Raw genomic sequence first — 15,615 nt, forward strand, 5'->3', positions numbered from 1 at the left:
AAATTAAAAGAAAAATTAGATAATGGATCATATTTTTATAAAACACAACTACTCATTATCTTTTTTAATTCTAAAATAAATTTAAAATTTTTTTTTTTAAAAAAAGCCGGTTAAAGTGGTTTCTAGTATCAACATTTGTAGAAAAAAAAAAAAAAAGTTTAGCAATGCCCAATCAATTTGTAAGTCGTGTTTTACTTTTGTAATCTCAACATATAATTTGGATTTCATGCCTAATCCTTTGAAAAATCCTAATAAATGCCCCATATGGGGAAATTCATTAAGGGTAGTTAGGTTCGGTTTAGGCCTCCAACAACAGAACCAATAATATATATATATATATATATATATAAAGCAAAAGGCAGATAATAAAACATTCAAAATGGCATTCAAAATACCAAAAAATATCATTGGTTAATGCAAATATTAAGAATTGAAAATATTAATTAAATGAGGATAATATGATAAATTCACACTTTTTCATATTAACAAAATTAAAAATTAAAAAAAAATCAGATAATAGATTCTATTTTTTTGTAACACAACTACCCATTATCTTTCTTAATTCTAAAATAAAATAAATTTTTTTTTAAAAAAAAAGCCTCTCATAGCCGCGGAAGTGCGTACGGAGAGGTTAGTATAACATTATGACTCGGATTAGTTTGGTTTGGTTTATTTTATTTTATTTTAATTTTTTATTATAATATAAGCGATATTAATAGGACTATTTTTTGGATGGATCAGAATAAAGGGATTCCAATTCCAATACAAAAAAATTCGGAATGAAAATTCTATTCCAATTTCATTCCAAAAAATTTCAGAATTTCAATTATGAAAACCCTGAATTTTTGAAATATTTCGGAACTTACATATTTTATATTTTTTTGGGTAAATATCAAAAACTCGTTCAAAAATCTAAACATGCTCAACCATTTGAAGGATTAAAATTGACTCAAAATTGAAATTTCATACAGTAAGTTTGGAAAACTATTATATACTAGTACTTAGATGTTGTTATCCTTTATTAAATAACTTGTCTATGTCTATTTGTTCATCAAATTATATTTAGTTGAACATGAAATTAGTAATTGTGTACAATCTAAGATGGAAACCTCAATATATTTCGGAATTCGTAACTTTCTTGGAAGCTCTAGATACATTCCAATTCCAATCCAATTTTTATCGGAATTTTCGGATTTCGAAACTTTTGGATGTCAGAATTGATTTGGACTTGTCAAATCAGAAAGTTTCGAAACAGAATTGGTCGGAATCGGATTTTCCAATCTAACCTGCATGGTTTTCTATACACTATTAAGGTACCATAAGAATTTGAATTTAAGATCATTGATTTGCAAGTCACAACATTTTTTATTGGGTTAGACCTCGTTGGCCGAATTAATTTAGTTTAAGCCTCAAACTAATAGTGTATCCAAACCCAAGGGAACTTAATGTGGATATGGAAGCGCTCACTTCAATAACAACCTAACAAATTGAGAAATTACATAATAACACTGAAGTACGTTCATGTGGTATTGCTTGTAAATATGTAGACAAGTTATATCACATGACCACATTACCCTACTACACTAAAATTACACGTAACAATCAACCAACACGAGAAAATGATAAACACATGAAACTCTTGCCCCTCAAAGAGCAATAAAATAATAATAATATTCCAAAAATCTCCCTAAACTATAAAATACATGGTTTAAATAAAGAAAATAACCCAGCCCTGTAATAAGAAAGCAAATGCCAACAACCAAAAATGGTCGTCTAAGAAAAATATACAAATTTCCAACCCAAAAAAAGAGAAAAATATACAGAAGTTGTTGGCCCAATACAACATTGAGCTCAAAACAAAGCCCAACCAGAAGCATAAATGAAGACGAACACAACAAAATAATATACCCATAACAAAAGCCCAAATGAAAGCCCTAGCAGAAGCCGACTCCATGCCGAGTTAAGTTGTTTCTTTTATCTGAAACCGCCAAATTCATCCGACGGTTCCTAAAGGCGCCTTCTCCGGCATCCATCTCCGTAATTTAACGCGCGCTTTAGAGAGAATCTGGGCAGAGACAGCTCGCTCTCTCTTGCTGTCAGCCTCTGTCCCTGGTTTATTTTGGGCTGAGGCTGTTCTTCTGACTGCCGTATCTTTTTTGAACCTGACGAGCTACTTCGTTTCTCAGAACGCGCCAATTTGTGGTTTCATCGACTTGTGTAAGCTTCGCGGAATGGAGCTTGCTTCATAAGAATACTCATATCTTCTAAGGTATCACGATTGTCCAAAATGTACGACAATATTTGCTTGTTTATCTCAAAGACATTGCACATACTAATTGGATTCCAAGGCTTCACACCAAGTCTTCACTGACATGCATGCTTAAGTAGGGTCAGGCAGAACCGTTGTTGCCTGATGGGAACTTTCCCCATATATCTATCAATAGAGAGTTCTGTCACTTGGTCTGAACCTATTTATTCTATTCCTATGACTGTTCAGTGATGGGTTTTCTCCTTTTAGGATTAGGTTTCTGTCTCGTATCGTGTTGTGGGTATTGTACACTTTGCACCTAAACTGTTTGTTAAAATGCCCGAATAGCGATTGCTGAATTTTATATTCACTCACGGATATAATAGAAGTTTCCGATCATACTTTCTCTAACAATAATAATCTGCAGTCTGACTTAATGGATTCAGAAGCAGAAGCTCTTGAGGAGAAGTTGACATCTTTACTTGGACAGCTCCAAGCAGAGAGTGCCATTCTGGAAAGAATGGTTTACAAGAACAAGAACCAGCATAGGCGTGGCTCGTATTTCCAGTACCTTATGAAGGTTTGCAAATTCTACGCCTTGTTTATTATCACAAAGCTTTTACTCAGTTGTTTGGTTCCTGAGATAATTGATGAAATAGAAGGAAAATAAAATACTTTTTACTTGCATTGAGTATGTTTGATAGCAATGAATGATTAATTGACGAATCTGGGTGGTGGTTTTTTGTTGCATAGCGTCTTAAAGTCAGTTTTAGATTTCAAACTTACCTGTTTTTGTAGTTATAAGCTTCTTACTCTATTGTTTGCTTGCTGAGAAAAATTGATGGATGAAGAAAAAACTGAATTTCAATATACATTCAGGCAAAGTAGCAGTTAATTGACTAATTTTAGGTTGCTTAGCTTATTAGGGCCAGTTAAATCTTACAATTTAATTTTCTATTCTATGTTTTTCTTTACTGCTATGTATGCATGTACGTGGTTTGGCTCACTTTTTTTTCTTTTCTTTTAATGTCAGGTAAGGAGGGATTTGAGACTTTTACAATCCACTAAACTGGAGGAGATTTTGGGTTGCTGTTTCCAAAGTATCACTGGGAAGAGACCTAAGCAAAAAGTACATCTATTAGAAAGGTAAATGATGGAATTTATATTTTCATCATACGGATCCTATATAGATTAGGCTGATGCTGCATTCCCTTTTTTTTTTTTTTTTTTGGGATACTGGAGTGGGGGTTTAATCAGTAATTTTCCCTTTTGTTATGGATTGGGACCTTCGTCCCCAATTTGAAAATCTCAGTTGTGTGCTTGATAGGCAGAAAGCTTCCACTAGCTTGAGTACATAATTTATATTATAATCACTTTCCAAATCCTTGCGTCACAGCTTGAAGAGAAGGAAATGTGAAAGTGGAAAATATAATTTCATGGAGCGACTTCTGGGAGCTGCACGGCTTCTGTCTCAGGTGTGTTCTTGTTTTCATATAATGATTTGTTAATTTTGCCTTGTTTCCTTAAACTTCATAGTAGTGGTTAACATTGTTTTGTTCTGCTTTATGAAAACAATGTTAACTGCTAGGGATTTCATACTAGTGGAGAAACCTTCCAGTTTTGCTAGTATGGGTTTACAGAGTTATTCAAAGTTTTTCTTGATTATGCGTGACTGGATTTGAGGATGTGGGTATCTGACGTGTTAACTTTCAAAAGTTCAAACATGAGGTCACGTAATCTCTTATGTTTCCTTTTGATTCATATAGATGCCTGTATCTATATTTCAAGATATCTCTACTTGTAAAAGAAGTAAATATCCACATATGTCAACATATTGCAAAAATAATAACAAAGTACAATATTCTTGACAAAACTGTCCAAAACATTATTAATTTCCCACTCTTCTAAGCCAATGAAACTGCATCGAAAGAAATGTCGGATACAGGTGAATGCAGTTGTCATGTTCTTAGGTTTTGAGGAAGATTGTATCCTGCAAATCATAAGTATGTATGCTTCTTGGTTAGCAATCAACAATGTAAATTGTGTCCTGTAATAAGGCCGACTCAAGTTTTGAGAATAAATACTTAGCAATAAAAAAAACACAACTGATTTATCTATTCGTTTATTTTTGTCTGTGTGTGGGTGTGGATATTGCCTGTCATAGGACAAGTTCTTTACTGTGTATTTGTCTACTAGGTAAACATCCTTCTTGATGAGCTAAGAATCCAAGATGGAATTCTGTAATAATGTAGGCCTCAATAGTACTTAGATCCTGCAACTGATTATATGTTTGTGATGAGGACATCATTAGGTGGTCCAGTGTGAAGTACATGCTTTTATTCTAACGTGTTAAATATGTGTTTTGTTTCTGCTGCAGATGGTTGAGCCAATGCTGAAGGCAGCTATGTATCCTTTGCTTACTGGTTAAATATAGTAACTTTCTTGTAACTTTTATAAGATCAGAAGTAAAATTTGAAATTTGATGGTTTTGGGGTGGTTAATATGGCCGCCCGATTGACTGTCATGAATTACCGTATTTCTAAGGCATCCGAGTCTCGCCTTTAACAGTAGTTTCTAAACTCTTATGATATACCTGGAAGTCTTGGTAAAAAAATTTGTATAACAGAATCACTTGGTTTTACAAGTAAGCTGTAAGTAAATTTACATGGTATTAGATTTGTGATGTATCTTTTTATATTGACAAACGATATATTTGTTTCTTATTGAAGCATGATTATTTTTACTGCTGCCAGGGTGTTTATATGCTAATTTTCATCTGTAGAGAAAATTCAGAAACAGGTCTTTGCCATTATGTATACAGTAGTTTAGTGCTTGGATCACCAAGCATAAATTGAAATATGCACCCTGTGAATTTGTTACCCTTGACTATTCTACAGTGAGATATCTACACTGCTCGCTCGTTCATTTTTCATGGGATTTTCTCTGACTATTTTAGCTCTGCTTGCACGACTTCGAGTTTTGGTTCAACAAGTAAATCCAAGTCTTTTTTCCCCCAATACATTTAAAATTGAAATGTACAGATTATTTATTAAATGTGGGTAGTTTGTGGAATATGTGCTCATGTCCTTATCATTTCAGATGGTTCAAGTGCTGAACCTGTTCATAAATTCCCATAAACCTGGAGAGCACCGTACATGGAACTGGGTTATCCAACAAAACAGTAATTTCCTTGTATTCAACATGGAATACAAGGCAAGCTAGCCAAGTGGGTAGTTTGTGTGGATTTATGATGAGTAAAAACAAAAAGAAATGTACATGCTGCAGCAGCATTTGGCTAGTCATATAATAAGGAACCTAGGTGACTAGGTCTCGGTATTAAACATGGAGTTCAGCTATCGAGCGAATTAATCATGTTTAGGATGTGAAACTTGTCCATGTGGCTAGCCCTCAGGAATGTGTCACTTACAAATTTTGGACATTTCAAACTTTGAGTTCGTCCCTAATAGACGAGTAGTAGTTGGACTGATTTGATGAACTTTTCTTTTGCTATCTGTTCTACAGATTTTACTTGATGTTGTTTCCGTATTCAACATGGTTTCTTCTCTCTCCCAGAAGAAGCAATCCATAAAGATAAATCAAGGAGGACTTGAGGTCACCCCTTCTTTTATTCTGAAAATCACTCTGGTAACAGATTGTTGTTATATGCATTCTAGCTTCTATGTTATTTACTGCTTTCTTTATGCACAATTGATACAGGTCTTTAGGGAGTTTTACCCAACAAATGAGGAATTTATCATTCTTGAGTGTGTGTTGAAATCAGATAAGTTTGAATTGCTCGAGAGCACACATAAGAGTGAGATTGCAAGTCATGATGGGGATCTTGCTGTAGGGGCATCATCTGTACTATATCAAAGTGTTGAGTCTTACCTTGGAGGTCAGTATGTTCATGGTGTTTTCTTAGTTTATCTCTCTTAAGTAATGGTATAAGCAGCATAAATTGTACTTTATATTTACATCATTCTTACGCAATGATATCCTTGTGTGCATATCTCAATTTTCCCCCATTTGCTCTGTTTATTATTTTGATGTGACATAATCGACATTACTGTTTTTTTAATGTTTGTTGCTTATGATACTATCGCTGCCACATGGATAAGGACATTCGGGGGGCTGGCTAATTATTTTCTGTCATCAACATGACCTTTTTATACGACAAAGGGTAGAGGCTGTTAATAGGCATCATTGTGGGTTTTCGATTTCATCTGATTTTTGGTATATATATACCATTCTTCCTTATTCATATTGATTGGAAGAAAAAATTAGTTAAGCTTTCTATTTGTAGTTTTCATATGTTATATTGTTATTTTTCTGTTTCTTTGACTTTTATGATGTCTTTGGCATCTGGTAGGTTAGAGGTTCTAAACATTTTTAGATGAATAACTCCGCTTGTATCTTTAGTTGTATCCCATCAATAAAATCTGTGTTGTCATAAATTAAGACCTTTTGGATTTCTGTGTATCTGCACAAAAACATAATAAGTTGTGCTTATGCATCTGTCTTGGAGCGATAGGAATACATCATATGTTTCCCAACACATTTTCCTGTATGATGTAATTCTAGTTGTATGAATTTCTCCTTAGGTTCGTTTGTTCAAGTCTTTGAAAAGTCGACAAGAAGTCAATAAGAATTTGGTTAAACAAAGGTCTACACTCATCTACTTGGTTTACTCGTGATACCACATAGAACAAAAGATAAAGTAGTACATAGTAACTTTGTTCTGAAGTTTTGTTTTTATTCCTCGTATATTTTATTGTTTTGGTTTCCTGTAGTTTAATGTGATTATGGAAATATTACTTGTTGAGAGTTTTGTTAAACTTTTGGTTTGTGCCAGATGATGAAAATATTCCCCAGACGGCAGATGCAAACCACACTATTGAAAAAGTTCCAATCCACGTCACGGAGGATAAGATTGGTTTGTTGTCAGGCCTGTCCAACAACGGTACTGATGGGAAGCTGGTTGAACATTGTGAAGATGGTTCAAACATTGCGGAGACTCCTAGCAAGAAGCTTTCTGAAGAAGGTTGCTTGCTACCAGGCTCAAGCTCACCTTCAAGTTCCGATGCATCAAAACTGAGGTCTGGACCTGTTAAAGTGGCATTTGTACAAGTCAAAAGACCTTTACCCTCAACAACAAATACAACTGAAATCCATTTTAAAGAAACTGACATCCATAGCCATAACGAGGAAGAAGATCCCTTGTTCAGTTTGCTTTCTAGTGGAAATGTAAAGAATAGTCTCTTCTGAATTGTCTTTTTTCAATATGAAATTTTTACATGAAACGCTAGGGCATGGAGGTTTAAGGAGCACGAGCATCCATCTTCAGAATTGTCTTGAATTTTGCTCGTTATTATGTCCAGTCCAGAAAAAGGAAACGCAAAAAATGGGCTTTATTTATTTATTTATTTTGGCCAGTTAAGCTTAAGGAACTTTACTACTAAAATTTGAACTCTCCTATTTAAGTAATTTTACCAACCTCTCTCGTAGTTGCATGCACAACTCTCTTCGGAGGATGTCTAAGAATACTTAATTTTGAATGCACCTATTATTAAGTTCTTCAAGTAATTTGTAACTAATTATTAAAACAAAACGAAAAATATTTTGTTCTACCTACATCTTTATGAAATGAATAATGCTCTAAACTATCAATAAACAAAAATTGGGGAATTTTTTTTTTTTTTTTTTATATATAAAAAAGATCACAGTATTTATGTAAAGCGTATAGCCGGGCGGCTATACTATTTACCCAAAAAAAAAAGGACCTGCCTAGCGCCCAAATCCCAACTAGACGTGTCAAAAACAGTATAGCCGTGAGGCTAGACTATTTTTTATAATAGAAAAACCATTGTACAGCTGCGTGGCTATACTCTTTTAAGTATAGTATATTTAAAAGGAGTATAGTGGCGTGGCTATACGATTTATTTAAATTTTTTATTATAAAAAAGGACCCTTCTAGTTGCATTAGTTTATACTTTATAAATATTAATTTGCTAGTTTCGATATATATACTTTATAGATTTAAAGTTTTTAGTATATATTACTTTTATTCAATGATATGCGACAATTTTGTGTGTAATATGTGAATTTTGTGTGTATTATTGAAAATTTGGTAAAAAACCAAGTGTATTAAACATGAAAAATACTACGTACGTGTACAATACTAATATTAAATTTTTTATACGGATATTAACTTTAGAAAAGTAAAAACTCAAAAAGGGACAATAGAGACTCGGGTAATGGGTAATGCTCTAAATTACTCTTATTGATAAACAAAAATGAGGGAAAAACAATTTTTAAAAAAAGATCTTAGTATCTATATTAAGCGTCTAGCCGCACGGCTATATTATTTATAAATTTTTTTTTTAAAAAAAGCATCCCTGTAAAGCCGGACGGCTATACTCGTTTAAAAATTTATAAAAAAATCCGAGTATAGCCGAACGGCTATACTAGTTATTGAAAAAAAAAAAAAAAAAAGAACCGCCCAGCGCCCAAATAGCAGTTAGGGCGTGTCAAAAACAGTATAGCCGTACGGCTATGCTATTTACAAAAAAAGAGACTCCAGTAAATCCGGTCGGCTATACTGTTTTAAAAAAATTCTCGAGTATAGCCAGGCGGCTATACTGTATATAAAAAACGGAAGAGGACCTGCCCACCGCCCAACTAGCGATTGGGGACGTGTCAAAATAGTATAGCCGAATGGCTATACTATTTACCAAAAAAAAAAAAAAAAAAGAGACCCCAGTAAAGCCGGTCAGCTATACTCTTTTTTTTTTATAAAAAAAATCCCGAGTATATCCCGCCGGCTACTATATATTTAAAAAAACGAAAGAGGACCTGCCTAGCGCCCAGCGCCCAGAGCCCAGCGCCCATCTACCGATTGGGAATATAAAGGTATAGCCGCACGGCCACACTATTTTTAATAATAAAAAATCGTAGTATCGCCGCATGGCTATACCCATTAAGAATACTATATTTAAAAGGAGTATAACCGGATGGCTATACTATTTATTTAAAAAATTTATTAAAAAAAGGACTCTTCTATTTACATTATTTTTTACTTTATAAATATTAATTTTCTATATACTTTATAGATTTAAATTTTTTAGTATATATTATTTTTATTCAATAATATGCAAAAATTTGGTAAAAAACCAAGTGTATTAAATATAAAAAATATATACGTAAGTGTACAATACGAGTATTAAACGTGAAAATGCTAAATTCTTTATACGGGTCATAACTCTGAAAAAGTAAAAACTCAAAAAGGAACAATAAAGACTCAGGTAATGGGCTAATAGTAATGGATAATTCTCTAAACTATCAATATAAAAAAACTAATTTTAAAAAAAAGATCACAATATCTATGTAAAGAGTAACCGCCCGGCTATACTATTTTAAAAAAAAATTTAAAAACACCACCCCAGTAAAGCCGCACGCCTATACGCGTTTGAAAAAAAATCCTGAGTATAGCCATGCGGCGATACTATGTACCAATAAATAAATAAATAAATAAAGAAAAGAGGACCTGCCTATTGCCCAGTGCCCAACTAGCGATTGGGATGTGGAAAAATAGTATAGTCGCGGCTATACTCTTTATTTAAAAAAAGGACCCTATACTCTTTATTTTAAAAAAAGACCCTTCTAGTTGCATTAGTTTATACTTTATAGATACTAGCCCCTCCACACACGTTTCTGCTTTTGCGAGAGGTTTTTTTAAAATTTTTTAAAATTTATTTTAAAATTAAAAAAGATAATTGGTAGTTGTGTTCTATAAAAATTTGATATATTATCTGAATTTTCTTTTATTTTTAATTTTTTTAAATATGAAAAAGTGTTAATTTATCATATTATCCTCATTTAATTAATAATTTCAATTCTTAATGTTTGCATTGACCAAGGGCATTTTTTGATATTTTTGAATGTTTTACCATTCTATGCATTTTGCTTTATATATATAGATTAATTTGCTAGTTTCGATATATATAATTTATAGATTTAAATTTTTTTAATATATATTATTTGTGTTCAATAATATGCCAAAATTATGTGTATATAGTAAAGAGATATTTAGTCAGTGAATCTCCCTATAGCAAATCATAGTTTCATTTCATATGGGTAAATTATATGATGTAGCAAATCATAGTTTCATTTCATACATGCCTCCTCGATTCCAATTCAATGCTGAACTCGTTTTTTATTGAGTAGGTGTAAAATGTAAACCGTGTGATACAAGTAATTTAAAGACTTGCTAGCTACTTGTAATTTTTCGCTTCAATGTTATGTAATTGATATTAGGTGCCATCTAAATTCTAATGACATTTATTTTAGTTCCAGAGAAAAAAATTAAGATATTGGAGGATATTAAAAGGTTAATATCTGAGGATATTGCAGCTTGTTTTATTAATTATTATAATGATAATTACAAGATTAGCAAGTAACTATTGAAGTGGTAATTGTTGAGTTCTTTCGTTTTACTTCCTAGTGTACAAAGTATACGTGAACGTAGCATACCCTCCAACAAGAAACAAATTAATTGTCTATTGGTTTCCAACACACATGACTCCCCACTTTGTTCAATGACGATTAAATTTCACTTGATAATATATGCTTCGCACAGTCGCACTAGTTATTTTCGTCCATTTTGTTATTCTGGTTTGTGTAAGAAACATGAACAGAGTTTAAATTTTCCTCAAAATCTCAAAATTGGTCGAGCATGAGTCGGTTTATTAAGTGTATTGGTTAGATTTCCAGTCATGTAATTTAATAGTTTAATTCAAATATAAGGGCCGTCCCTACATACACGACACATATATTAGACAATCATATTCGTATGTGACATATAAGATCATCCAAACCTTTTGCTCTTTTGCATTTCACAAATATAGTAGTATACTCTTTCATGACTAAAAATTAGAAGTGCATTGGAATTAATACTCTTTCATGACTAAAAAGTTTCAAAGCACTGTGTTCATGTAAAGTCTTGAATAATCGCAAGGTTTCTCATCCACACATTGTGGCCAAAGTGATCTTGATATTTTCCTTTCCTCACCTTCTAATTTACTTACTTCATAATGTCCCCAATCATATAGGTATATACTATAAACTTTTCATTAATTTATAGATATTAATTAATGACAGTGTTTGATTAATTTGAATTAAATTACGTTGTATATAAAACCGTTTGATATTTGACAGTTGATGATATATGCAATGGATGCAAAAGAGGTTATTAAGAGCTTTCAAACTTCTGAGGAAAGCTGGTTAGTGGAGGGTGCTTTGGTAGATGAAGTCAGGGGCCTTTTTAATCTTTATGCTAGCATTTTTTGTTAATTTGCTCATCGAGAGTGTAATCAGGTTGCTTATCTATTAGGTAAGCGTGCGATTTTGTCTCAGGATTTTCAAGCTTGGCTAGAACTTGGTACTTTGTGGATTTATGATGTTTTGGCCAATGACAAGTTATTTTCTTAATTTTTTATTTTATAATGGCTGTGATGCTGTGCTACTTTAAAAAAAAAAGAAAAGAAAAGATTTTCTTCCATTTGAGATTTTGTAAAGGGGCCACACTTACTGTCGTTCAGATTTTGTTTTTGCATCCTGAAATCGTTGTTTTAATGAAGTTATTTTCTTTGATTAAAAAAAACAAAAAACAGGTAGACATAAGATAATGAACACAAATTAAGAAAGAAAATAGAAAAGACTTATATAAAAGTAAAGGGCTTGGTTGAGGGTCGTTCGTTTGGGACTTCTGGATTGCTTGGTGGTTGAAAAGGACAAAGCGAAGACCAGGACAGTGACGTTTCACTAGGATTTTTCGAGGGAAAGAGATTTTAATAGTGGAAACTAGAAAATTCTCAAGCTTTGAAAGGAAGGCATAGAAATGGTACATGCTCTGGTTCAAACAGCACCACTTCTCCTCCAATGTTCTCCTCCTCCTCCTCCCCATGTCTCTAACTGTAGGTACAAATCTCATCACCTTTCATTTCCCAGTCTATAATTTTCTTATTATGAGGCAATTTCTGCTCTAATTCCACCTTATTTTATTTTCTGAAAGAATCAATGTTAATACTAAAATTCTCTCATTTTCTTTGCTGGTTTTTATCTTTTTGGCTCATAATCTTGTTACAATTACTCATAAATGGTTTGGTTTTCTTGGGTTTTTAAATTTTTATTATGCTTCTCATTCTGGTGCCCAAAATGCATTGAAAAATAATGGGAAATGAGAAGTAGATTTTCTGGGTTTTGGTTATTACAAATGGGGTCGGTTGCAAATGGTGAGTATAAGTAATGGACACAAAAAAAAAATCCCTTGTATTTCAGTTGTGCACTGTCAATTGTCAATGCTGGAAAAGCAAGGTGATTTTTCTTTGAGTGAATAATCTTCAAAATGTTTAATAAGCTAACTTTAGATGCACGCCATGAGCATTGATCTTGATGTTCAACTATAGCAATTCCCAAATGATACTACATACTTGTATGTAATTCCAAATGCAAATATGGCTCTGTGTTCTGAGATCCAAAGCGACAACCAATTGTATACGGTTAGGTTTTAAACACATTTTGCAAGCTAGTGTTGTGTTTCTTTTGTTCTTATTTAGTCCAAAGAGTGACATTTTGCTCTCCTGTTTTACAGGGGAGTGCCTGGTAAAATAATGATGAAGTGCTGTTCAGAGCAATCTATCAGCAGCAAGCCTCTGACCAGACATGTTTTATCTGGCTTTGCTGCAACGTTAGTATTTGTCTCTCAAATAAACCAGGTTAGTAGATTTAATCTTTTGTAGTGTTATAGGATGCTAGAATTGAAAATTTATGTTCTGACAAAGCGTTCTCCTTCAGGAGAAGCAGAAGATTTATATTCCTAGCTGGTAAATTTGACTCATCCAATTGTATAAAAACTTTAAAAAGCATAGGTGTTGGACCAATCATTTCCTTGCGTTACATCTTATAAGCTCCCAGTGAAAATTTAGCCCCTTCAGATCTACAATTGTTTCAGTTCTTTCCCATATCGGGATTGTCAGAAGATTTCTGGTAGAGATGCTTGAGCTTTGTGTTCATGATCTTTTATTTAAAACCTTGTAGAACAATGAGTTGTCCATTTCCTTCAATTCTCCACTCTGTAACAACTTACTTAAACTAGATTAGGATTTTCTGAGAATTCGTTGGATTGATGGATAGAGATTTTATGAAGGAATTTAGTCCAAAACTAGATTTCCATACGGTTGTAACAACAATAGATATTAGGTATTCTTGTGTCATTGCAGGAGCTAGAGGGTACTTGATGCCTTTTACTGCTTTTGGGCAGGCTGTTGCATCAGATGCTTCCCATCAACGAAATATTTATGAGCTTGCAAATGCCACTGAAAAGACAGTTACTCTTCTGCTTGATAAGGGATCTGATGAAGGAGGTGAGAAGCTAATGATGATGAGAGGCATGACTGCAAATAATTTCAACCCTATCAGATATTCTGGAAGGTGGTTTGAAGTTGCTTCGCTGAAACGTGGATTTTCTGGGCAAGGTCAGGAAGACTGCCACTGCACCCAGGTAAATTCGGGTATGTGTAGCTATTGCCACTTTGGTGTTGAAATCTGGAAATAATGTAGATATGATAGGAGTTTAGGTTCTCCCCCTTCTGTTGCATTGGACTTGACTGCAGATCTGACTTGTTCAACCTTCTCATCAAGCATTCATGAGCTGTCTAGTTGTCTATCAATAGCCTTTCCAAATTGCAAGTGGTCCAAATCATTCTGAAAGCAATATCAGCTTTCTTGTCATGCTTTGCTTCTCATTGGTTATGGATAACAGGTTTTTTCTGCCAAATGTTAGCCACCTAATTCTGACTGCAAAAACATTTCGACTTAATAAATTGCAGGGTGTGTATACATTTGATATGGAGAAACGGGCCATCCAGGTTGATACCTTCTGTGTTCATGGTAGCCCTGATGGATATATTACTGGCATAAGGGGAAATGTTCAATGCCTTTCGGAAGAAGATTTGGGAAAAAATGAGACGGTCCTAGAAAAGCAAGAGATGATCAAAGAGAAGTGTTACCTCCGTTTTCCAACATTGCCATTCATCCCTAAGCAGCCATATGATGTGATTGCAACTGATTATGACAATTTTGCGCTTGTTTCAGGAGCAAAAGATAGGAGTTTTATACAGGTACTTACTCATGAAATGACTTTCATTTTATAGGAATATTAAGTATTCATGTTTATCTGCGTATAATTTTTGGCATTGATATATTTCAGATTTACTCCAGAACGCCTAATCCTGGTCCTGAATTCATAGAGAAGTACAAATTTTACTTGGCCAACTTCGGATATGACCCAAGCAAAATCACGGACACCCCACAAGACTGTCAATCAATGACAGATAGTCAGTTAACTGCAATGATGTCCATGTCCGAAATGCAACAGGCTTTAACAAATCAATTTCCTGCTCTGGAATTGAAGCGCTCTGTCCAGTTTGACCCCTTTACGAGTGTATTTGACACTCTAAAGAAGCTTGTGCAGCTTTATTTTAAGTAGTCCTGAGCTGGTTAGTCTTGCTCTTCTTGTTCCTTATCTGTTCTGTTCTTACCAACCAGCCAAAAGAGAGAATATGTTGGTGTGCAACTACTTCAACTACAACTATACTTTCATATCATCCATCATTTTAATTTATAATCTACCTCTAATTGTACGTACTTCTTGGAAACAAGTCTGGTTTCTTGGCAACGAGATCAGCTCTAGGAAATGTTACACTGTAATAATTACAGTTTGTGCCACTGGAAGCAGTGCCCTAACTACAAGAAACACTTGCAAGAAATGGGGATAGCAAAATGGTGCTATTCCGTTGCAACCAAGTTTTTCTCCTGACTAATGCTAGGGTACCTACAATTTTGATGGGTCTTTTTATTTTTTGGCTGATGCTTCTTGTGTTGTAGAAATGCCATTTTCTAACTCTTGGCCAAGAAACCTTATATCTATGCAATCCCATCAACTCCTACACACAACTTTTACCCAAGAATTTTTTTTTTCCCTCGTGTTTTTTGTTTGGTCAGAAAAATGGTTTAGAGGATGGCGAAAGGAAGATAGCTAAGAAGATATATTACATACCCATCAATAAAATAAAAAAATTTCAAAAAAAATTTCAAAAACAACAACTATTTTGGGATGTCTTCAAATATTATAATTCTAAAAAAAGAGAGTAAATATCTGTAAATAAATAAAATAAAATAAAATGGGTTGAGTTGGGCCAAAAGAAGGCCCATAATTTCCCAGCTGACCCGTACCGACAACATTCAATATAAAAGTGGAGCCTGGTGAAAAGGGTGGGAATTTGTTGGTAAGAAGTGTTTTATCGGGAGAA

The 15,615-nt window shown here is 33.6% G+C and overlaps 2 protein-coding genes across 3 annotated transcripts; both read left to right on the top strand.

Moving 5' to 3' along the window:
- The first annotated feature begins 1,970 nt into the window (after window positions 1-1,970).
- On the top strand, window positions 1,971-7,688 carry LOC117626692. Its single transcript, XM_034358501.1, has 9 exons — window positions 1,971-2,269; window positions 2,676-2,828; window positions 3,282-3,394; window positions 3,645-3,723; window positions 4,626-4,654; window positions 5,146-5,239; window positions 5,771-5,860; window positions 5,966-6,143; window positions 7,101-7,688. Exons 2-9 carry the CDS (start codon window positions 2,685-2,687, stop codon window positions 7,511-7,513), a joined length of 1,140 nt encoding a protein of 379 aa, XP_034214392.1. The 5' UTR covers window positions 1,971-2,269; window positions 2,676-2,684; the 3' UTR covers window positions 7,514-7,688.
- Window positions 7,689-11,997: 4,309 nt separating this feature from the next.
- On the top strand, window positions 11,998-15,155 carry LOC117626683 (chloroplastic lipocalin-like). Of its 2 annotated transcripts, none has more exons than XM_034358486.1 (5): window positions 11,998-12,223; window positions 12,897-13,020; window positions 13,566-13,805; window positions 14,134-14,424; window positions 14,514-15,155. In XM_034358486.1, the coding sequence occupies exons 1-5, from the start codon at window positions 12,144-12,146 to the stop codon at window positions 14,790-14,792; spliced, it is 1,014 nt and encodes a 337-aa protein (XP_034214377.1). In that variant the 5' UTR covers window positions 11,998-12,143; the 3' UTR covers window positions 14,793-15,155. The 2 variants fall into 2 exon arrangements, with proteins under 2 accessions (XP_034214377.1, XP_034214378.1); XM_034358487.1 differs by having other exon boundaries at window positions 12,124-12,219.
- Window positions 15,156-15,615: the final 460 nt, after the last annotated feature.

The sequence above is a fragment of the Prunus dulcis genome, chromosome 4 (genome assembly GCF_902201215.1).
Source record: "Prunus dulcis chromosome 4, ALMONDv2, whole genome shotgun sequence".
NCBI lineage: Eukaryota > Viridiplantae > Streptophyta > Magnoliopsida > Rosales > Rosaceae > Prunus > Prunus dulcis.

Excerpts from the sequence above, each read along its gene's own strand:
- LOC117626683 (XM_034358486.1), top strand. The coding sequence starts at position 12,144 with ATGGTACATGCTCTGGTTCAAACAGCACCACTTCTCCTCCAATGTTCT. Across the intron at positions 13,806-14,133 it reads AAGACTGCCACTGCACCCAG|GGTGTGTATACATTTGATAT; the intron begins GTAAATTCGGGT and ends AATAAATTGCAG. Across the intron at positions 14,425-14,513 it reads AAGATAGGAGTTTTATACAG|ATTTACTCCAGAACGCCTAA; the intron begins GTACTTACTCAT and ends GATATATTTCAG.
- LOC117626692 (XM_034358501.1), top strand. The coding sequence starts at position 2,685 with ATGGATTCAGAAGCAGAAGCTCTTGAGGAGAAGTTGACATCTTTACTT. Across the intron at positions 5,240-5,770 it reads TTCGAGTTTTGGTTCAACAA|ATTTTACTTGATGTTGTTTC; the intron begins GTAAATCCAAGT and ends TCTGTTCTACAG. Across the intron at positions 5,861-5,965 it reads TAAATCAAGGAGGACTTGAG|GTCTTTAGGGAGTTTTACCC; the intron begins GTCACCCCTTCT and ends CAATTGATACAG.